The 22,973-nt window shown below is 42.2% G+C and overlaps 1 protein-coding gene across 1 annotated transcript; it reads right to left on the reverse strand.

The window, feature by feature from the left end:
- Positions 1 to 509: 509 nt before the first annotated feature.
- On the reverse strand, positions 510 to 22,532 carry LOC122532999 (furin-like protease 2). The gene is made up of 15 exons (XM_043662270.1): positions 22,528 to 22,532; positions 22,289 to 22,472; positions 17,165 to 17,368; positions 13,664 to 13,958; positions 10,614 to 10,786; positions 9,704 to 10,369; positions 8,298 to 8,514; positions 7,338 to 7,806; positions 5,846 to 6,033; positions 5,479 to 5,727; positions 4,608 to 5,076; positions 4,156 to 4,355; positions 3,648 to 3,929; positions 3,167 to 3,384; positions 510 to 2,918 (listed from the first exon to the last, which is right to left on the reverse strand). The coding sequence occupies exons 1-15, from the start codon at positions 22,530 to 22,532 to the stop codon at positions 2,811 to 2,813; spliced, it is 3,927 nt and encodes a 1,308-aa protein (XP_043518205.1). The 3' UTR covers positions 510 to 2,810.
- Between the last annotated feature and the right edge of the window lie 441 nt (positions 22,533 to 22,973).

Consider the following 22,973-nt stretch of genomic DNA (forward strand, 5'->3'; position numbering starts at 1 on the left):
ATTCATGGAAACGTCAGGTTAAAATATGTACGAGCGGAATCGAGGGGGGTAGTTTGTTCGACTAGCCGAAATTAACTATCGTGGATTTTCAATTGTGCCGAATTGTTAGATCGTTTAGAAAGTTCGTAGCGTAAATTATATATTCGATAGAGTTTCTAAATAGAGAACAACGCTTGCGAGAAATTTCAAAGTATGTAGAAAATATCAAAAATGTCTTCTGCAACGTGAAACGATTTTTCATCGAGTTGCAATCTATTTGTTAAATTACATTTTCAATGATATGATTCTGCATAAAAATTCGCTGATTATTCCAGACAATGTTTATTACTGAATAAAAAAAAAATTCCTAAATATTGGCAACAATCTTGACATCAGCTACGAAGTTTCCGTAAAAGTGCAAAAATGATTTTTCAAGCATAAAGGTGAAAAGTATTCAACGCTCGTTGCTCAATAACGATATCTCAATGGGAACACGAACTCAGAATATATTTAAACGCCTGAGTATGTGCATGTATATATATATATATATATATATATATATATATATGTATGTATATGTATATGTATATATTTATAATCGCGTTCATCATAAAAGTACAATAATAGCTTTATATCAAATCACGAAGAGAAATTCAATATTCACACGGTAGGCGCGGACAATTAGCTCTTAAAGGTACCGATTTACCGAGGACTCATTTTCGTGTGTTCTTTTTTGCATATTTTCTCTCTCCCTCTCTCTCTTTCTCTCGCGCTCTTTCTCTCCCTCTCTCTCTCGCTCTCACACTCTCGTATTCTCTTTTTTTTTTTTTATTAAAAAAAGAAAGCTTCTCGTGTGTGTGTTTATATGTGTGTGTGTGTGTGTGGTACGATCAACGTGTATGGTCTCTTTCTTTTGTCACTCTCCCTTTCTTCTCACTCTCTTTTCTTCTTCTTCTTCTTTTTTTTTATTTTTCTCATTGTGATAACGAATAAAACGAACGGCGTTGGACCAACGCGGAAAATGTATAGCAGAATACTATATAAACAAAGAAAAAATACATAGACAATGCAATAATAACAACAGTTACAAAAGAAACGCAAGTCGGCTGTTTCGTTCACGACGGAATGACTGGATCACGAAGAAACCTGAGCTCGTATGCTTCTGACGCACATATGATGTTGGGTATGTTCGTTGCACAAGAACGAAGCCATGCGAACCCTTTACTTTTTTTTTTTTTCTCTTCACAGAAACAAATCCCTTTACTCCTTTTCTCCTATGAAGGCTTTTTTCGCCTTCCTCTTTTGGTCAACCTACCCTATCCTTCAACTTTCACACTCTCATTATCCGAAGAAATATTTCTAACAATCTGTTAACCGGGTCATACATTGTTAATTGAAATTTCATCTTTATCATTACTGATACAATCACTGCAAACGATAATTTTCCTACTCTTCGTTTGCTATTTAATTTCACTTGTTTAAATTTATCAACTTTTGTCGTCTAGAGAAACTCGAAAATTCTCGTAGGTAATGAACTTTCACCCAATTTTCGCGAGTTGAAATTTATTTTGTAGAAATGAAACAAGATATCAAAATATATGTATTTACAAATAAAGAAATCACTCTCTTGGAGATTATGAATCCAAGCGAGCCCGGTTAACAAAGATTCTCCGAATTACATTAAACTGGTCCGTAATTGAAATCAATACGCAGTGCTCTTCGTCATGTAACGCGCGTGAGGAATCGTCAAATATATTAAAAAGAAAGGAATAAAAACAAAGAAAGTCATATCAGTGAGACTCGTAAAAGTATCAGTAATTAACTCTGCTGCTCTCTCCAGGTCTATATTAATATCCAACGTAAGTTTACTATCGTTTTCTATATTTTCTATATTTTCTTCATAAATGAAATATTGTCAAAAAGAAAGAAAAAAACATCTGATGAAGATGAAGAGAACAGTAGGGTTAAATACAAGTCAGTCACACAGTGTACGCACCGTATTGATCTTCGATAGCTCGTTTAAGTATGATACTTGTTCGATTTCGATTCACAAACCTGTTTCCGTAAAGGGTGCAACGACGGCGGTCAGGATAGGAGGCACTAAAAAAGGGCAGACGAAACGGGTGCTGTGTCAAGGGCGTTGTAAATCAGGCACTTCATAATGTCCGTCGCCCTTTTCGTGTCGCTCGTCTATGAAACCATCTGAGTACTCGCGGCTTTTCAAAAAAGTTAATTCGCCGTTCTAACACACTCGTGGGCGCGTGATTATGCACGTCGGCAGAATCAGCGACGCGCCTGACCGTTCGAAAAAACAGATGTACACCAAAACACCTCGTTCATCGCCATTCACGCAACCGCACTGTGCCGATTTCATCGTATTATAGCGAGAACAAACTGTCACACTTTCTTCGTACAATGCGCCAGAAAAGAAAAAAAAAAAAGGAAAAAAAAAAAGAAACGCGTCGTCTTTACTATCACGTTTTCGTCATTCTCCCGCCATTTTGTCCATCCGAATTTTTACATTCTTTTCTCCCTCTTCGTCACTCGTTTCTTCTCCTCCTCTTCTTTCGATACATATAACGTTTATTTTGTTCTTTTTTTTTTGTTTTTCTTCTTTTTAAATAATGTTTTTGTTCTGTTTTTTTTTTTTTTTTTTTTCACCCCGGACCACTCTGAACGATCTTTGATCGAGCATCTCGATCGTCACAGATTTTGCAATAAAACCGACACGCGAGTGGGTGGCTGTTTCATTCGGTGGTCTTGAGATTTGGGTGACCTTCGTCCAATGGGTCGATGATAGGTCCGATGGTTCAGTTAGATTGGCGAAGGGTCTAGGTCATCAAATCCGTCGTGTCGTCCGCGTATGCGTCGTCCGGAGGTTCCACCCTCACGGCTAACTGCGTGTAACCCTTGTTCGTTTCTCTCCTGCCCGACATTGCCTGGAAATTGAAGAGAATTTCGATTTTGAGGTTCGTCGATTCGTTTCTCCTCGAATGCAAGAGAAATTGTTTTAAAAATACAATTTCAAGAAATAATGTAAATTGAAATATTGTACTTGATAATTTCAAAATAATATCGGATACTGTGATGACCGATAGGATGATCTAGACAGTTTTGTGGACATTATCGGATATTAATTTCGAACTGACGATGAAATTAGTGAGATTAAGTGAAATCGGATGCATACCTGAAGAGCGATGAATATAGTAGCGAACAGAGCAACAGATATGAGACAAATGGCGACAGCTATGGTTGTGGTCGCTGTTATCGCCAACGAAGCTGAATCGTTTTTATCGGTTGTCCCCTCGTAGTTTGCATATACTTCAGAAATGGCTGTGTCAGCCGGGACGAACTCTGTTCCTGGCACTCTTCTTTTGCCAGCTGGCGAGCTGTTCCTGCAGCCACCTATATCATCGTTAAGAAAAAAAGAAAAAAGAAAAACATTTGACTATCTGATCAAATAAATTTCTACGAGACAATTTAAGAGGAGGAAACATTCTCTATCACACTTGTGCAATTCTTCGCAACGCTTCACGAGTTATTTCAAACAGATTTTTAAACGAAGAAATTGGATAATTCTTACAAACGTCACTGACGAAGATTGCTTTTGAATTAAATATATACGACGTTTCGAAAAAAATTAACGTTCAACGGGAGGTTTCTCTCACCAGTTTCTGGATCACAGAGGCAGCACTCTTCAGCCAATGCTCCTTTCTCGTTACCCGTACAACAAGGTACACATTGGTTGTTCAATTTGTCGAGATGCAACGGTGGCGAACAAGCCGCGCAACTAAATTTCCCTGGGCCAGTGCACCTTCTACAATCGGAGTGGCAATTTTTACAGAGCTGCGTCAGAGGATCGTAGTATTGCGCCCCAAGACACTCCATGCAGAGGCCGCCCTCCAGCATCGAGTGGGGTGGGCAAGAAGTACATTCCATCGGTCCTTCTCCTGCAACGTATTCACGTGTCAACTTTCTCTTTCACGCGCACGAGATATCCACATATTTCGATCCATTTTTATAACAATGGAAATACGTTTAAAAATTCTTCGAAAGAAATTGAATTGCAAGAAATTTACGTGCATGAATTTCGAATAATTCGTTCGATGTCGGACACTGTACTCGAGAACGCGTAAAATACTTTCAGTATTTTTATAGTTCTTTCTTTTTACGTACCTTTGCACGTGCGACAGTAATGGTGACACTTCTGGCAGCCGAAGTTGGATTTGAAGAATCCTTCGGGACACTCCGGATGACACTCGCCCGCAGCTAGTTGCCAACCACGTGGACAAGTCACGCATTGATCTCTTCTCGGTCCGGAACACGTTTTGCACGAGAGGTAGCATTTCGCGCACTGGCCTCGATCGCTGTAATATCTGCGTGGAAGCAAGATTTCTTTTCGTTTATTATTATCATTATTTAGAATTATAAAAGGTTTCGACTAGGAAATGTCCGATCCTTGTTAATTATGTTAACTTCGAAAAGAACAAGGATGGATTGTCGGGAGATGCTTCGAGTTTCATCTCTCAGTCTCCAACCAAGAAAGCCAAAGTATATAATAACCGAAGCGAAACAATCCAACGGAGAGGAAATGGGAAGAATACTTAATTTCTCCAAGGCAAACTCACCCCTGAGCGCACGAGGATCTACACTCGCCGCTCTGCAGTTGCAGTCCATCTTGACAGGCGGTGCAGTTCAGTCGAGACACGCACGTTTTACAAGTGTGCAAACAAGGTACGCAGACGGGCCTAGAGGGCTGCGCCATCGAATAATAACCGTCGTCGCACTGATACACGCATCGTTTCCCTTGCAAGAGCAGCGACGTCTGACAGGAAATGCAGTGATCCTCTCCGGATCCAGCGCAGGTTTTGCACGAGGTGTGGCACTGCTTGCAGTGGCCGTTCTCGTAATATTCGGAGGTGTCGCAACGATCACGATGCTCAGGAGCGCAGAGGCTTTCCTCGTTCAAGCTCCAGCCCTCCTCGCAACTTGTGCACGTCGACATGGCGCAGGTGGCACATCCGGGCGGGCATCGGACGCACTCTCGACGCTTCTTGTCGGCCCCGTAACCGAGTGGGCAGGACGCTCGACAAGTTCCTGAAATTTGTGGTCGATTCATTTCGAATTAATTAATTGATTGATTGATTGACACGACCTGGTCAATTTATTTTATCCACGGAGGATCGAATTTTTATTTACGACGAGCGAGATCAGCTAAAAATCAGAAGCCGTAAGTAATCGAAGCAGCCCCCCCCCCCCCCAGTCTGTATCCCCGAGGGTGACAATAAATTACAGCGTGATCGCTCTTCATTTTTATCCCGTTCAAACGGAATACCTAATGAAGCTAAACGGGCCAACGAAATTTAAAAGCATGATTTATTCGAAACACTGAGCCTCTTACCAGGGACACCCAGTTACCAAGAGAAATAGGTATCTGGGTTATCGGTTGCGCCCGGGTGTCGTTTTTAAGGATTAACACGTCCCCGGACGGCTACGTACCGTTCAGAGAAAACAATCCGGGTCGACAGGAGATGCATTGGTTCTCCGCGGTGCCGTTGCAGGTCTCGCAGGTGGAATGACACGGCGCGCAGTTGTAATCTTGCGTCTCGTACGTGTACAGGGGACACGCTGCGTAACACTTGTTTTCGTACATAACCAGGTGATGCTCGCAGCTGGTGCATTTGTCCGGCCTGTCTTGGCAACTGGCACAATTCGCCTCGCACGGCACGCACGTACTGTTCTCCGTATCTGTGGAAATATCCGTACCTGTTAACGTTTGCTTCGAGAACTCTTCGACATCGGGACTAATGAATTTGATGCGAGCCTCGAGTTACATCGTTTCGAATTCACTGAAATGCACGCTTACTCTCGTAGTATCCTTCGGGGCATTGCTGAAGACACACGGCTAAGTCAGTAACTCGTAGGTGAGCAGGTGCGCAGGAGAGACAGGAATCCTGGCCAGCTCCGGCACAGATCTCGCAGGATTCATGGCAAGGCCAACAGACGCCACCTTGATTCGGAAAGCTCCTCGGTGGACACCGACTGACACAGGTGCTGCAATTGCGATTTTACAAACCAAAAACTCTCTCGAATTGCCATCTTACCGTCCCAAATGCTTTTGTAAGTTGTGTGTACACGAAGGCCGCGGTAAGCGTTAGTCGCATGGTTTTATTCGATTTCGAGGGAATGGATAAATCCTAGATTAATGGTTGGAGCAAAGTTGTTATGTATTATTGCTTGCGCTCTGAAAATTGTTATTGACGAATTTTTCGAGAATTTTCAAGTAAATCATTCGTAAAAATCATTCGTATGAAATTCGTTAGAAGAAATATGGCGGGAGTCCATTTTTCCAGCTGAAAAAAATTACTTGCATTAAAAGCATCAGTCTGAATAACGGTTTCGAACGTGTGCAGCACACCGGGATATATATATATATATATATATATATATATATATATATATATATATATCGCAAATACGAAATAAACGCGGAGACAGGTCCTGAGTTTTTATCAATTTTTTTCCCCCCATTAACTATTGTGAAAAAGTTACCTCCGCGATATCTTTGCGAAACGAAATGACAATTTACTTGTTAAAAGAGTTGGTTCTTTCGAAAGTCAAGAGAGAAAGAGACAAAGAAACCAAGTGTTTCGCAAATTAGGAACGTGCAAGTCTACGCGAGTTAACGTGCTGTTTCTACAAAACATCGAAAAATTAAGGAACTTTGGGAACGTTTGTACGTTGGCGAGATTGCTTTCCCCGTGCAAACTTTTAAAAGTTGGTCCTCGACGTCTTATTTTCGGGTAATTTACAAAAATCTCAGATTTTTAGCTCGCTAGCCCTTTTCTCAAAACTGTACAAGATACTTTAATTAGAAACAAACGCGGCATCCTTTGTCCGAAGTTTTCCAGTAGAAACACGTGTGCAAAGTGTAGAAAGAGAAATATTTAAATAAATATAAGGTGTACAATTGTGTAGCTTACGTGAAAATTCCTCTCGCGCAGCGACAGAATATTTTTCATAGAATATGTTGGAAATTAAACGCGCAGTATGTGACGTTTGAAAGAAAAATGCAACGCACGCTGTAATGATTTTAAAGTTCAAGAATGACATTATCATCAAGAAGATAAGATTTTCATTCGCGATCGCTCTAATAACCTCTTAACAGTGTTTGAAGCTCGTCTTCTACATCTTCTGCCAAGCGTTTCCAGTAAGAAACGGAAGATGTGCTTGTGTCAAAGCGATTTCACTACACGTGCAAGTAAAATAAAATAAATCACCGCACCTAAGTAGACAAATAATCGAGAAAGCAAACGGAGCAAAATCCCCGATTAAAGAAGCACGAAAATCTCGCTTACTTGTCCAATCGATAATTCTTGCAAGCGATGCACTGCGTCGGCCCTTTCCCATAACATCCCTGAGGATCGCATTGAGGATCACAGTCGTGAAGTATCTTTCTAGTAGTGTCCAGCGAGTCGTCTCCGACTTGAGAGGAGGACGACGGCGAATCGTAGGAGGAGGACGTGTCTCCGGGCAGTCGATTGGTCAAGATCGGCGCGGAAGAACCGTCCAAAGTGGCCACCGATGCCTGCACGTTTGACGCAGCGCCGACGTACGGGTAGCCCTGGTAGCCCTGAAAGATAGACGAAGGAAAGAAGTCGACGTCGCCGCGATGGCCCAGTGCTAGCGGATCATCGTCTACATGGAATGGATAATGCACGGAGGCGTACGAAGAATGCGCTTGTACCGGGTTAAATTGCCGCGTTCGTATCCTGATCGGGTTGGTCGCGGTGCCGTAGAAGATCAGCTGCCACTTCTTCAGGATTCCTGCAACAATGGAACATTGCATTCAGACAGAGTGGACGTTTGCGCGCGCGCAAAGATGAAGAAATGGAACCTGAGTGAAGATAAAATTCATTTTTTTATCCGCTGTAACGAATATTCCGAGATATGCATAGATGCGCGAGAATTTGTCTAACGACAATCTAGTTATGAGTCAATATGACCAACTATCCGATTTGTTCAATCGATATGGAAAATTAAGAAACAAATTTATCCTCAGACTTAATTGCCTGACGATGGCATGAGCGACGCGTGATTCCTGGAAAAATAAAAGTCAGATTAAATAAAAGAAGATTCTCAAGACTTGGTGAGAATATAACTCTTAAACAAGAAGAAATTTCTTTCAATCTTTAAACAAACAAAAGAGAAAGTTTGCGATATAAAGGTTAACGTATCTGAACGAAACAAAAGAGGCATAGGGATTACTGATTTAAATGGCACTTCTAATTTTCACACGGAACGGTACGATTACTTGCCTGGAGAATTCACGTGCCGATTTCCTGCGTTAATGATCTGCAGTGTCCATCGACCGTCCGCCTTCTCGCTCCAGAAATGCACGCTGAGGAAAGGCCAGTCGTCGAAGCTCGAGCTAAGAACATCCCGCGGTCTCTCAAACAGCAACGTCGACGTGGTGCCCATCGGAGAAGTCAGCAACAATCTCAGATTTCCACGCGGGAAAAACCTCAGGGATACCTGGATCGTCAAATCGCAAAGTATAATTTAAATGCAGTCAATTTCCTTTCTTTCTTTCTTTCTTTCTTTCTACTTTTCATTCAGTTTAAAAGATCGCCAGGCCAGAGATGTCCTTACTCGAATTCTATTTCGACAATTTAAAACGTATTTGAAACGCAAGCGGTGAATAGATAGAGGGAAAAGAGAAATCTTCTTGTTCGCAATTGGCATGTAATTTTCTGTGACATTTTTTAGTTTTAATATCGAAACAGATTCTCGCAGAGGGGAAAAATGACTTTTAAAATAACGTTAGCGCGCGGTACGATTCGTTCAAGAAATGTGAATATTTTTCTGTTACATTATATATGTATATATATTTTTCTGCTACATTATATATGTATATTCCCCGCGTGGTATATATACCTTTCAGCTCGGCTAAATACATTTTTAATGGTATAGTTCTTTTTATATTCGCGTATTACGAACAACGCGGACATTTGCAAGTTTCTCTCTCACTGGCCGTAGAAGCGACGATCATTAAAATGTAAATGTTCTTTTTTTCAAGCTTTAAGTTTTATGAATCATAAGCCAGGACAAAATATACATTTACATATACATAAAGTAAAAATAAATTTTATTATAAACGTTCTTGCTTTTCCACTCTCCGGTGCTCTTTCCTTCCGTCAGATTTTTGCATAGAGTCTCGTCGAGTTTACGCTTTTTCTTCCCCCCCCCCCCCCTCGTTTAATCGTTTGTTTCCCTTATTCAGTATCTTTCAACGTCTGAAATGTATCGCATTTATTTAAAAAGGTACAATTTTTATTCCAAATTGAACTTGCTAATGAAATATCGCGAGACAAAGATCTCTTCTAAACTAAGATTTCAAACAGGATCGTTTTTTACTTACATTACCAACTTGTGCTTGAAGTTTATCGCAAAATTTCTTTCGTCCTATTCTCGACGATTCTCGAAAGCGTGGGTTACTACAGTCTTTCACACTGGAACTACCAACGACCAAAACACAGAATTTTCGTCAGAGACATTAAAGCGAGAAAGATCATTTAAATTTCCAAAAATACGCTGTTTCACGGATCCGTCTGACAAATATGTCCAACGAAAATTATGAATTAGTCATTTTGACCACCTAGGTAGTTCCACGTGTGCTAGTAAACGCAACAGACATGGGAACATTTTGTCGTATCGTTCTTACCTTGCACTGCACGTGTTCCAAGAACCGGACCTCGTTCAAGGAGCCAGCGCAGCCAGTCACATCCATGGACACGCTGAGCGTGTACCCGTAGGTCGGATCGATACGCCTCTCCTCATTGATCTCATCGGACTTGCAGATATGTTGAGGCGGCACGTTGGTCCACTGCTCGGCCAGGTTCACCATCGCACCGGCGTCCATGAGGCCGTAACCGAATTTGTGGGAGACCTTTCTCTTCACCCCGTTGAGGATCCAGCCGGGTTCCTTCTCGAGCGGGGCCGACCTCGACGTGAGCACCACCAGGTACTGCATGTCCCTCCAGGTGAGGCTCGGGTTCGCCTCGAGTGCCAGCGCGGCGATTCCGGCGGCCAACGGCGCCGAGGCGGAAGTGCCCGTGTGCTCCACCGTGCAAATGTGATCCGGTCTCAGTTTCGCGTCCATGTCCACGGTGGCGACGCTCTTGTCGTTGCCGGGCGTGCCGGACGAGTAGGTCGAGGCGAGGGTCGAGCTGCATTCTTCGAGGTACCAGGGTTTATAGCCGCCCTGCGTCGCACTCGAGATGGACAACGTGAAGATGCTGTTGGTGTAGCCGTCGCAGTTGCACGAGTCCGTGTGGCGGCCACCGTTGCCGGACGCCCACACGAATATGGAGCCCTTGCCTTTGCGACCCTGCGTTCCGTCGTTTGCAATGGTTAAAATTGAAATTTCCATCGCGGGAGATGCCAATCTCCTCCTCAAAGTTCTCTCATTTCGAATCTCATTTGGAATATATATATATATACGTGTGTGTGCCGGCGGAGGACATACAATTTTTCAGTTGCACGTTTCAAATTGAAGAGGAGAGAAGACGGTGGAGCAAAGGAAGATAAAGACGAGGATAAATTTCTCTGAAAAGCGAAAGAGGCCGACTTACGCTGGTGACACCGTAGATAAACGCCCTCCTGGCTAGAGGGCCTGGGCCATCGACGGTTTTCCCGTCGTCTTCCGGGCCCCAAGACGCGCTGTATATATCGATGTGATCAGGATTCAATCCCAGCGCTCTGGCTTCGACGGCATCGTTTACCGGGCCATCGAGCATTCGCACGCCTGAGAACACGAGCGGTATGTGCGTTAGATAGCTTTCCTTCTCGTTGCTCGCGCTTACCCTTCTCACCACCCTTTCACGCAGGGATTTTGCATGGAATTCGGGGCGCCTAACGAAACCGAACACACGAGGATAGAATCTAGTCGGTAAGAAAAAGTAGCAGAGATCCCCGCGGAATTCTAATTATCCTCATCCCCACCCTTTCTCCTCCCTCTCACATATACATATACACACTATACATAGTTTTAATCGTGAAATTCCATCGGTAGGAAAAACGCGCCGCTTCGATACGCGCCGCTGTCGTATACGTTATTCCGAACGCGTTAAATCGAACACCGGGCTGTTGACATGCATTTTAATGGAAACGAGCCGATAATGTTATCGGAACTCGATATTCCCTCGAGATGAAACGACTTATAACCAGCGACGGGCTTAAGTCGCCTGGCATACTCCGAGCATTGAACGCCAAAGTATCCTGTTTGGGAAATTTATGGTGTAACGAAATAGTGAGTGTTGAATGACGAAAGAGAATAAACGGAATATCTCTCGGATAACACGTAGATGACAGAGAGAACAAAAATTCCTTCTTTGAGAGTAAATTTCTTTATGGATATTTTATTTGTTTCAAAATACTAAAGTATTGAAATTATAATCAACATAATTTGCACTACAAAACGTACAAAGCTTTACTTCGACTGAGAGAAAAGTGAAGGGCTCCAAATTTTTCAGCTTCGAGTTCTTCTTCCTAGTGACTTTTTATGGAACAAATCATAATCTTGTGTGTCTTGTGGAGTCTCGCGTTGTTCGATCATTCGAAAATTGCAAATTGAAGCTCGGATGTCGGATTTGCGCGTTGCCAACTCGAGTCCATCGCTACTTATCGAAACGATAACGGTGCGGCGCGGTGACTCGATACCGAGAAATGAGCGACACTCGGGCTAATTATCGGTGAGACGCGAAAGAAGAAAGTAAATTGAACGCAGAATCGACGATAAGAGCGTTCGGAACAAAGCCGACAGATGTTCAGATTGCTGGAGGCACCGAGAGATCACACTGGGGATGAAATTTACTTGATCTCGTGGAGGTTGATGAACATCGAAGCGGAGATTTTCTAGAATTAATCGCGTTAAATGCACATTTGTAGCGTTCTTTATTGCCAGTTATACACAATCGTTTCAGACTTATCATCTTTACTTTCGATCTTTATGTTATATCCGCGTTTCGTTCTGTTCGAAAGAAACGAATCGAGCGACGTTACCTCGAAACATCCGGGGATTCCGTTGAAATGAAAATTTTCGCGCACGTTGGCGCGAGCCACGGAGGCACGAAATTTATGTGGATGAAATTTATGTCTGCAAGGATGCGTGATGTTAATTTTGAAATGGACCTCCATTGTTCGGGAGTTTCTAACAGATGATAGTTTCAAGTGTCAACAGCTGGCAGACAGAATATCCGGAAATTGTTTTACGAGGGAAACGCGCCACATTTCGGGTTGCCACCGTTTCTCGTTTAGATTGCGTTTAAAGTGTCTAAGAAATTATTAACCGAGAAAAAGGAAAGAAAAATATCTCGTTACGAATGTTTCGCAACATTTTCAATTGTAATTGTAATAAAATTCGGAGGAGGGGAACGTCGTTACGCTGCGCTCCGATAACATCCATGCAAATTGAAAATCCTGCCCATCTGGTTGTAATTAATACGTTTCGAAAATAACGCGTAATTATAATATTAATACAATGCATCAATATCATTATAGGAAATTGTTGAAGCAGCAGTGTACTATGATGTTTGGTTAATCAAACAAGTTCCGAATATCGTTGGCGATGAATACCGTTGCTGAAAAAACTTTTATGCAAATTGTTATTCTAAACATCAAGCCGTTTCGGTTGCCATCGCGCGAATTAATGTGTAACGCGCACGACCAGAAACAATATCCCCCTTCCCCTCCGCCGTAAATTAATTTGATTATTAATTCCCCCTCTCGCGGTACACGAGCATTTCTCATTTGTTCTCTCGGCTTATGAAACTCACGACTCCTTGTTAAAAATTTCTTTTCCATCGCTTCTCGATTCCCAGTTCCGCCAGAGTAACCAACGTAAACACGACAATTTCCCAGAAAACTCTTTCCAACTTTCATTCTCGCTGCGCTCCCGAATTGGAGCTCGAGCAAACAAATATCTACAAGAAAGTCGAGGGCGAGGGAGACGGAGGCAATTTATATCGGGGAATAGCAGCGAGACGTCACTTCTAATCAAGAGGGCCGTGTATTTCCGAATGGAATTTAATTCGCTGCTGTTGCGTTTTCATTTTCGGAACAGAGCCCCGACGATTATTTACAGCGCGGAGCTTTTATATCTTTCTGTCGTCTCATTCCTCTCGTTGGATCCTCTGCGCGTCTTCCTCGCACGACTCACGCCTAAAGAGTGGCTTTTCCAAAGATATGTATCAACGGCACGTTACGAAATTTGTAATTCGTTTCTTTCGTTTCGATCCCTTGGACTGGATCCAAAGGATTGAACTTATCGAGAACCTCAGCAAATTATACTTGCTGACTCTCCTGAAAGTCGACGTAGCAATTGCTAAATCAGATATCCGTAGATTCGTCTACAGTCGTCTACAGTCCGTAAAGACTGTAACCTCAATGTACGAAGTCTATATTCTTATTAAACTTAGTTCTACTGCTAGACGTAGCTAAATTGGAAAAAATCTCGAACGACGTTTCCAAAGCTAAAAAAAAGAAAAAGTAAAAAGTAAAGTGTAGATGTGTTCGTTGAAAATTTCCGCGTGACCACTTTTTCCAATTAGAAACGCAGCTCGAGACTAATTAGACATTGTTATAGAACGGCCAAATGACGGGGGAAAAGTTGGGAATCTTTTACCTCCGATGCTTGCATTGTAAGCAACGCCGACGCCGCAATATTGGTTGAAGGCAACCGCGGCAACTTCGCCGGCGCAACGTGTCCCGTGCTTGTTGTCACCGTTGTCTCTTGGCATCGGGTCATTGTCATTGTCATTTATGTCCGTACTGGCTTGGTGATCATAATTCAAAGCCAGATCCGGATGATTTGTCTGTATGCCGTCGTCGAGGATCGACACGACGACATCCTTGCCAGTGTAACCCTTCTGCCACGCTGGGCCAAGATTCATGTCATAACCGTCCTTGGCTCCGCCGTTCTGAAATCAGACGAGTATCGTTCTTCCATGATTAATAGGAATCTGACCGTGAATTGTATCTAACAATGAGCGAGGCTCACGAATGGACATGTATTGTATTGCATCAATTGTAATTAATAACAATTTCTTTAAATTGTGTCTGAATTATCGACACAAATACCAAACCTACTCAAAGACGATGAAACATTAATTTAATTTGACATAACTTTGTAAAATAGGCAACTTGGGCTCACTTTGGAGCATGAAACTTGTACCTCGATAGTGGTGAATTTGTTATTTTCGAAAAAAATTTACCGCGTTGCTGGAAAGTTAGCTTACCGTAAGATTCTTCGTCAATTTGAAAAATTTTGGCACGGCGCATGTACGTGCATTCTACACGTGGGATAAAAGCTGACTGTTCATCAATCTCTCGCACGTCTTCGTCCATAAAACAACGCGTACACCATGTAATGGGTTCCTTGAAACCCATGCAATACTTTTGTCAATAGCTATTTTTCACGTGACACATAATTCAGAGGTGACTCGAGGTGTGTTATCGACGAGACCCGCCTCGTTTCTATCCTCTCTCGTTCGACAGCTATTCGTCATATAGACAAAAATTTGATTAGAATTATATCGAAAAGTTCCGACGTTGCCGCGAACGATAAATTCACCAGCTCTGACACGCAAACGAAAATATGATTTATCATTGTTCGCACGGTCTGTGCCGCGAAAGAGCCGGCTGATATTTATCGCACGGCGATAATTAATAAAAAAGTTAGACGAGTTAATTAATTCCCGACAAAACGCGTTGTTATAATTGCGTTTCGATTCGTTTCGTCGCAACGTCTACAACGCGTGTATCTCTCGTCGACGTATCTGTTAATTCACTATTTTTAATGTTTTACGCGACTGATTTCGTCAAGATTTTCGCTCGTTAGATTCATTTCTCCGTGATTTTCCTATCGTAGGAAATTTTTTTCGGTTTGTATCACGCGTTTCGAAATTTTATTAGCAACGAATATAGACCAGAGGTGGCTAACTGGTGGCTCTTGCCCCCACTTTCGCTGGCGCTACCCCCTCCACGCGATTTCGCATCTACCACGCGCTGATTTATTTTAAATTCGCGACAAGTAACATTGAATTTATATTAATGGAAAGTGAAAACGAGAGAAAATATTGTCGACAATCTTTGTTGAAAGTTGCACTCGGAAAATTTCTAAAAATTTCCTTTTTATTTCCTCTTTTGTCGTCATTCGTATTTCTTCGTTTAGATCTCACCGTCTCGTGGAATTTTTACTTCTTTCCAGAGTAATCATGGAATCTGCAATATTCTAAAAGTTTGTAAAACTTTGACAGCTCTTAAAGACAATGTTTTATTTTTATTGACGAAAGCCTCTTAAATGGCGGTTGATACGCGACAATCGTCAATCAACCGCGCGCGTGTGTGTAAAATTTCTTCAGGGGTGAGAATTTCTTCGCGGGAATACCTTGAGTCGCTGAACGGTTAACGGAAAATTAAACGAAGGTAATTTTTTCCCGTGCAGCGGTGTGCAAATGTTTTAACTGCGAATCGCGTCGATTCGGTCGCGGAGCCGAAAATGAGAAAACGAGAGGAAATTCGATACGGATTGCTCGCGGAAAAAGGAGGGGAAGAAAGATTGCCTGTTAACCGATTAAACAGAGGATAATTGAATGAGGCGAGCCATGCAAGAAAAATGGAAGTGTTTGTAGAGAATGTTGAACAAGACCACGACGAAGCTATGAACTGCAAATTAACCGGGCCGCCGAATAAAAGGGAGGAACCGGGTGATAACCAGCGAGAAACGCAATGAAAGAGGAGACGAGAAATGGAAACGGCGAATGAAAAGTTTAGATCAATCTCTCGTTCCCGGTTCTCTCCGCTCCACGACCTCATCCTTTTGAACGTTCACCAACATTGTGTTCAATTGTTCTCTGATTTTAGAATGAGATGAAACAGGAGTCTTTCTGAATGAAACACGCACGTTTGAGATCGCGAAATTACTCCGTTTTACGATTTAATCTGTTGTTTTTTTTCGACACAAGTTTTCGTGCATAGTCAGCGGCCATTACGATTTTTCTTTTGTATCTTTTAATCAGCAAACAGGCTTTTTATTCGTTAGGCCAACACGTTTGATCACCGGTGACCAAGTTTATTTAAGAATAGAATAACTTTGAAAATTCAGAATATAATGACAAATAATGTATAAACTTAAAGATGTGCGAAATTTGTCTCTCCAATTGCAACCAATGTAAATTCAAACGATTCAAACTTCTTAATTTCGTAGATTCGGGTGTACATATATTTTAATCGGTAGTTTTCAAGGGAATTTCGAGGTCCAACGGTCTCAGGCTTTATAGCATAATTTCACAGGCGACGACGTTGAAAGCAATTGCAAAGCCATTGAACTTGATACTTAGCGAAGCGAATGATCGAGACGCGAGCGAACGATTGGAAATTATTGGGCGCAACGCGCGTGTGACGATCGGGTTTTTGACCGTTCGCACAGAAAACGCGGAATTCTGAAAAATTGTTTCATCAACGAGATTCCAGCAGGCATCAAACATTCTTTTTGTCACTGGCCGGCGCTCGTGTGTCATCGGTCGTTGTTCTTGATGCTGATTGCACTTTGATTGAATAGCGATATGAAACTAGTCCAGAATTTCGTCAGAATTTCGTCAGAATTTTGTGCTGCTGCGCGAGAGCCGTAAATAACCAGAGCGTGGAATTATACGCGTTAGATTGATGTTATTCGCGCGTTGCGCGAGTCTGCTTGCTCCTTCGAAAGAAAATTTCAACAGTCACGCTCCGGAGCGGAATGGTTCTACGTAACGACGCGTAACTCGATCGATTTTAATTGTTCTCGCTTGAGAAAAGTACCGAGTGTTCCTCGATCGTTGGGGCATGCACGTGCAAAATGCTGATTCCGAGGGGTGAAAAAAAGTCTCCAAAAAAATATTTGAAGAAAAATCTTTGGAGAGAAGCACACGAATCTCAGTGTGAAGTGAAAAAGAAAAAAAAAAGAAAGAAAAAGGAAAGAAAAGCAGATAAAAAGGTAGATTGGGCAAGTGGAAGGGACGAACTGAATTCGGAATATGTTATAACTGGTACGTCGTTAAGTCAGCCATGTTCTTGGAACGTAGTCGCGTCACGTAGTTGGTTTTGGTCGAGGTTCCAGGGAAGTAAAATCGAAGGGCCCACTTACCAGGTACCACTGTTCCTTAAAGAGCGGATCCGTGAACAGGTTTTGAAGAGGCACACCTCTGTTTCTTTGTCGGTGGTACGTGGCCTGCCTAGAACGCGGCCCGAACTCGTCGAAGAACGCCGGATAATCGGCGAACGCGAACGACGTCGGCACGAAGTCCCTCTTCTTCCGTTTCTTCTCATGCTGTTGCTGGAACCACCGTACCTACGACAGAAGGGAAAGAGAAAATAGAAAATCAACCAATTTTTCCTTGGGACAACAAAGAGAATCGCGATTCGATCGCGTTGCATTTATTTCTACGCATTTCGGAGGAATCTAGAAATTTTCCGCTTAAAACATCTATTCTTTTACAACTCTAGCACTTGGTGAAAAATTTAAATTTGCTCAAATATCCGTGATACGTTTATTTCTGTGCATTTGGGGGAAATTTAGAAAATACGCATCTGCATAGATATCCGTGGTCCAGAGTGTCGGAATAACTTTAGCCACAATTTGCCACGAATAGAAATTATTCAGTACGCTTTTATTTAAAAGCGATTTCACTTTGTATCGAGAAGCTTCGCTTCGTTTCAACCTTCTGTCTGTCATTTCGAAAAAAATTCGATTTCGCTCGCGGAATTTGATTCTCGTGGCTCGAAGTGTTTTCAAGGGGAGTAAGGAACACACGTTCGAACGCAAATATCATCGCGGTATGACGTTAATGTTAAACGTGATTGATTTATCGCGGCAATGGAATTGAAATTTATTTCGCTTGATGTGGTCGATATTCGCGTATCGCATGAAATTTCGCGGTTTTTGCGTTTAACAGAGTTGCGCATTTAGCGACCCGCACGCGCGTGTGTGCTTTTGATGAGATTTCGCATGGAATTTTGATATGGTTTAAATGCCGCGGAATATCGGCGAGGCAACAATCGCGATTGCTTTTCGTCGTTGATATTTCAGAGATTTGTCAATCCAAAGGATATCGTAAATGAGTTGCTCGATGAAATTAAATACCTTTTCGATAATTGTATAATTTCGTGTCGGTGTTTCGGTTCACCCGGGAAACGAGATTAATACGTCTGTTAATTCGGCTGCGTTCAATCAATCAATCAACCCTATTTTCGAGGTTCAGCGAAACCTCGGTGGAAAGAAATTGTTTTCCCCGTGATCACGGTGGATTGCGAGTTTGGTGGAAATTTTTCAACCTCCTTCGAGACATCGCGTCGCTGAAACGAACTGCACGATCCCCGAAGCGTTTAATAGCGAAAAACCGACGACAATTTGACGGCGTTGGAGAATTCAGCGCGATATGAACGGATTCGGCCGTATGGCGCCTTGTAAACGGGGCGGGTCATCGACGAGCGGCGTTTCCGCGGTTCAGCTTCAATCTAGCGAAGCGTGAAACGCGCGACACCACTGGCCTCTGCCATCCTTTTCATTCATATCGAACGAGGCGAGAGCCTCGCCGCGAAAATTCACGGCCCCCTGGATTCTGGCCAGTGGCCAAAAAGTCCCTAGGATTCGTCGACGTTCCGCGACGTTCCGTCCCATAAGCGTCACGTAGAACGGTCGTCGTAAAGCGGTCCCGACGTTTGGTTGGAAAAATTTCGACGCTGAATATGTAGAGATCCCGAGCGTTCACCGACACTTAACTTTTCCCTCCCTCGACTATTCGAATGAATATTTCACGATACCCCCGTGGTGGATGAGCTTTAGTCTGAACTCTTGACTTTGACTCCTAGAAACATCGATTTCGAGACCGCCGAGTTTTTTTTTCGCGGAAACGACTCATCGATCAAACCGTCCGCAAAATTTTTGCAAATTCATCGATACTGGCCGTACGTTCGCGATTTCTCTTCTGATGCAGCTGATTTATATATACGACGTCAAACGCAACGATCGAAAGGGCACAAGAGCAAAAGATCTCGCTCGCGTACGATCGTGTACGAATAAAAAGTCGTACAATACGACAGGATTACGATAGTAAACTGATAAAGATCCGGAGCTTACTCGTACTTGATTTGTTTGCATGTTATAAATCGCGTGCTCACAGAACGAGAGACTCTTGACTGCGGATTAATTAAAATAATATTACACGCTTGTTCTAACGAATGTTTCGTTTCGTGCTAGCGAATGAAGAGCGGGGAAAAAAAATGGGAAAATTGGGCAATATTCTTTTATAATAATACACAGGAACGTTTGAAATGTAATACGACGAGAATCTTTTTATTTTAAATTGCAACGTGAGCATTTTATTCCACTTTCGACGAAAAAAAAAAAAAAAAAGAAAGAATATGGGAAATTTCAATCTAGTTTAGCTATAATTATTTTGTGATCAACGAAGAGTAGATTATACCGATTTTTTAATGGGACGTACACAGTTAATGAAACTGAAATCGACTGATTAGAACGTGATGGAGAATGGGGAGGGGGGAGAATGACGTTAATCGTAACGCGCGAGATAGTTATTCGATTTATAGGCCATTAGTAAAGTTCCATTTGTTCGAATAAATTGGCGGATAAAACAGTTTGGGTAATTGGTTCGTTTATGTGGCGATACGCGGTAATTCGATTTTCGCTAGAATGCAAGTCAAATTAACGGCAGCTGATTTTTATTCGAAACCAGGTTACTCCGGAATAATCGTTTATTAACTGGATTGACGGCTAATTGCCAGATTATATAGTTGGCGCGATAAATACGGGAGTAATTTCAAAGTGATTCTAGAAAAAGGATCCCGGTGTTAAACATCAACCTGTTCGAGACTTTTAAATTTAATCTGTCTGCTTGTTAGTTCTTTTTCGTTTTTTTTTTTCTGAAAATATTAAATTGACAGTATCAAGTATTGATGAAAAATGAGGAATGCAAAGAACATTCGGATGCAAATAAGAGCATCAATTGCCTCACAATAACGCAGGCAACAAAACAACAGAATTCCAATAAATTATTCATTAAATAAAATTTCATCTCGATAAACTTGCCGTGTCAGCAGTAATTTTATTGGAAATGGTCGGAAAACAATTGTAAATTAACTGCTCTTCGACAAAAATTTGATCAAAAAAAAAAAAAAAAAAAAAAAAAATACCGGTATTTTTCTTTCAATTTTGTCGCTCAATAAAATTTTAATAAAAGGTGCAATTGGAAAGCTTTTTGAAACCGGCGTTCCTTGATCTTTCCTAACGGTATATATCTATAAATCTCTAGTTTCCGGTAAATCACTGGTATGTCGCACAAGTACCGATGACAGGGAATACTAATCTAGACATAACACGGCATCTTAATCTTACATGACTGGTGAGTAAATACGCACCTACGTATGTACAAGGTGATCTTAGGTAACGACGTTACTGTGTTTAGACACTGCAATTGCTATTTGTCTTGTTCATTGCAAGTGCAATCTTCCTAGACTGCCTCATTCTTCATTCAATAGCTTCTTCGCTTCTCATTTTCGAGAAGTTTTGGTTTCGACAATTTCGATAATTTTTCCTCCTCGAATATCACTGTCCCATCGTATTCATATGGAACTCCAAAAGCAATTGATCGCGTGTTAAAATATTCTTATAAAAGTTGGCAAATACCACACGCTCGATACTTTTCAAGTTTGCAAATAGTTTAATAAATATCGCGTTAGAAACATCTGCACGAACGCGAGCAGTCTCCGTTCTATCCTCTTTCTAACGTTTGACATCTTCCTTTGCTCTTTGAACGAGCTCGAGACTGATTATCTCTTACAAAATCTATTTACCTAGCGCCGGTGTACATTTGCTTTCCATTAACAACACAATCCGTTTGGATATCGAATCGAATCGAATCGAATCGAATCGAACGAACGAAAGATCCCACGATCAATCACTCCTCGCTCGGATATTTCAATCCATTGAACAATCGTTTCTACAGCCTCGCCGTAAATATATGTACGTAGCTGTGCGCGCGTGCGTGCATGCGTGCGTGCGTGCGTGCGTGCGTGCGTGCTGTAATGGTCCCGTATTTGTCGAATAAACCTTTTCAACGGCGTTTCATCTCGGCGCCGCGGTAGTGCTTTATCGGCAGGAGGAAAAGACAATGGCCGCGGCTGAAAAGATGGTGCAAGCACAATATTATCTCTAGAAACACCAGCGATATTCCGCCGGTGTTTTTGCTAGCCGAGGGAAGAACGAGAACGACCAGGGACGATCATTTGATGGCCACTTACCATTACCGTTTTAATGCCACGTTCCACTTTACAATTACGTTCAACTTCGCTGGCCCCCCGCCGTCTTCTTTTCCCCCCAATTCCCTTACTGAGTCGAATTAACTCGAGGATCTTTGTTTTTATGTAACGCGATTCGATCAGGCCGCGGATTTTTGCGGAAATTTCGAATTAACGCCGCTAGGAAAAATTGGGGACATCTGCATTTTATTTATTTATTTATTTATTTTTCACGGGTGAAAAGAAGAAATATACACCCATTAGTACAAAAAGTGATGCAATTATAAGAATTTAAATGCAACGAGTTGTGAGACCGAGTGAAAAATTACAAGGAGATACTACGTAATGAGCGTTTAAATATTTGGTCGATAGATTTGGTTTAACCAAAGTGCAGTAAAATAATCTTCGCGTGTCCGTATTTATTATCTAATTTTAGAAAATTAAATACTTCAGATATTCCCAGCAGAAAGTCTGGACGAAATCTGTCTACCTGTATTACCGATAAATCTACTATAATACCTTCCATTTTCATCCCCCTCGCTATTTCTCGCGCGATAAAAATTATGATCTTTGTCGCTGTTGTAACAGCACAAGTCACGCTTGAGACAGGATGTGGACAGTTTTAATTGCAACGTATGAACGTTACAACAGATAATAAGACAAAATTTTCGCGACATGGGCAAATATGTACGTACGTAGTGACGGGGAGGTGAAAAGCCAACGGAGGATAATATTTAACGTTGAAGATTATTACCGGGTGAATTGCGCTGGTAGAAAATTAGAATTTGCCGAGGCAAACAACGCAACGGAGCCAGGGATGACAGACGCCGCGTGAAAATTACGCGGCTTCTATATTTCGCACCTGTGACCGTGTTCGTTGTTGAAGTTTGATGAGTACCTACCCGGTTGGCGCCTTTAGCCCCGACGACACGCCAAAGATGGAATAATCACTTACCCTCGGCTCGTCCCTCAGCGTCTTGTGATGCGACTCGCTGCTGGAGAGGGATCTCTTGTGAAGTCGTTTGTCAGCGAACAGGAAGTATTCCTTCAGTGCTCCAATCTGCGAACAAACGGAACCAGCCTCTGTTAGTCTCGCCGCGTCGTCGCCTAGGATTAACAAGTTTCGCGTAATTACACCTCTGTGACGGTGAGACTATCATCGTCACTCGTTTCGCTCGCGTCGTGTAGCGTCACGACATGACCCAAAATTTGCAGGGCTTCTCTGGGCAATCTTTACTCTTAACGTTCTCACACACACACACACACACACACACACACATATATATACACATTTTGTGTATATATTTTGGAGTATCGTTTAATTATTTCGCTTGCGTGTGTTAAATTATTAACAATTGTTCAAAGTCTGCGAGTGCTCAAATATCTCTCCGCCAACTGCTAAGCTAAATTTACGAAACGAGGCACTTTGTAAAACGAACTTGCCGCTGCGAGAAAGAACCGCGCGATTTGCATCGATCGAGATACAACTGGCGAGGTGAAAAGTATGGGAACAGAGTCGGGTGGAGTTTCGCGGTTGGAAACGATTCCAACGAGCACTCGACGAATTCGATCCTCGTTGTATTCGATGTAAACGCAGGTTGATTCCTCGAAGCAGACCGATCTGTATTTACGCTCATTAA

This window comes from Frieseomelitta varia, unplaced genomic scaffold, assembly GCF_011392965.1.
Source record: "Frieseomelitta varia isolate USP_RPSP 00005682 unplaced genomic scaffold, Fvar_1.2 scaffold_488, whole genome shotgun sequence".
NCBI lineage: Eukaryota > Metazoa > Arthropoda > Insecta > Hymenoptera > Apidae > Frieseomelitta > Frieseomelitta varia.

What these genes read in the sequence shown, in the direction of transcription:
- LOC122532999 (XM_043662270.1), bottom strand. An exon ending in CGCTGAGGGACGAGCCGAGG is followed by an intron (nt 17,369 to 22,288) that starts GTAAGTGATTAT and finishes CTTCTGTCGTAG; the next exon opens with GTACGGTGGTTCCAGCAACA. An exon ending in TTATCTACGGTGTCACCAGC is followed by an intron (nt 10,370 to 10,613) that starts GTAAGTCGGCCT and finishes GACGGAACGCAG; the next exon opens with GGTCGCAAAGGCAAGGGCTC.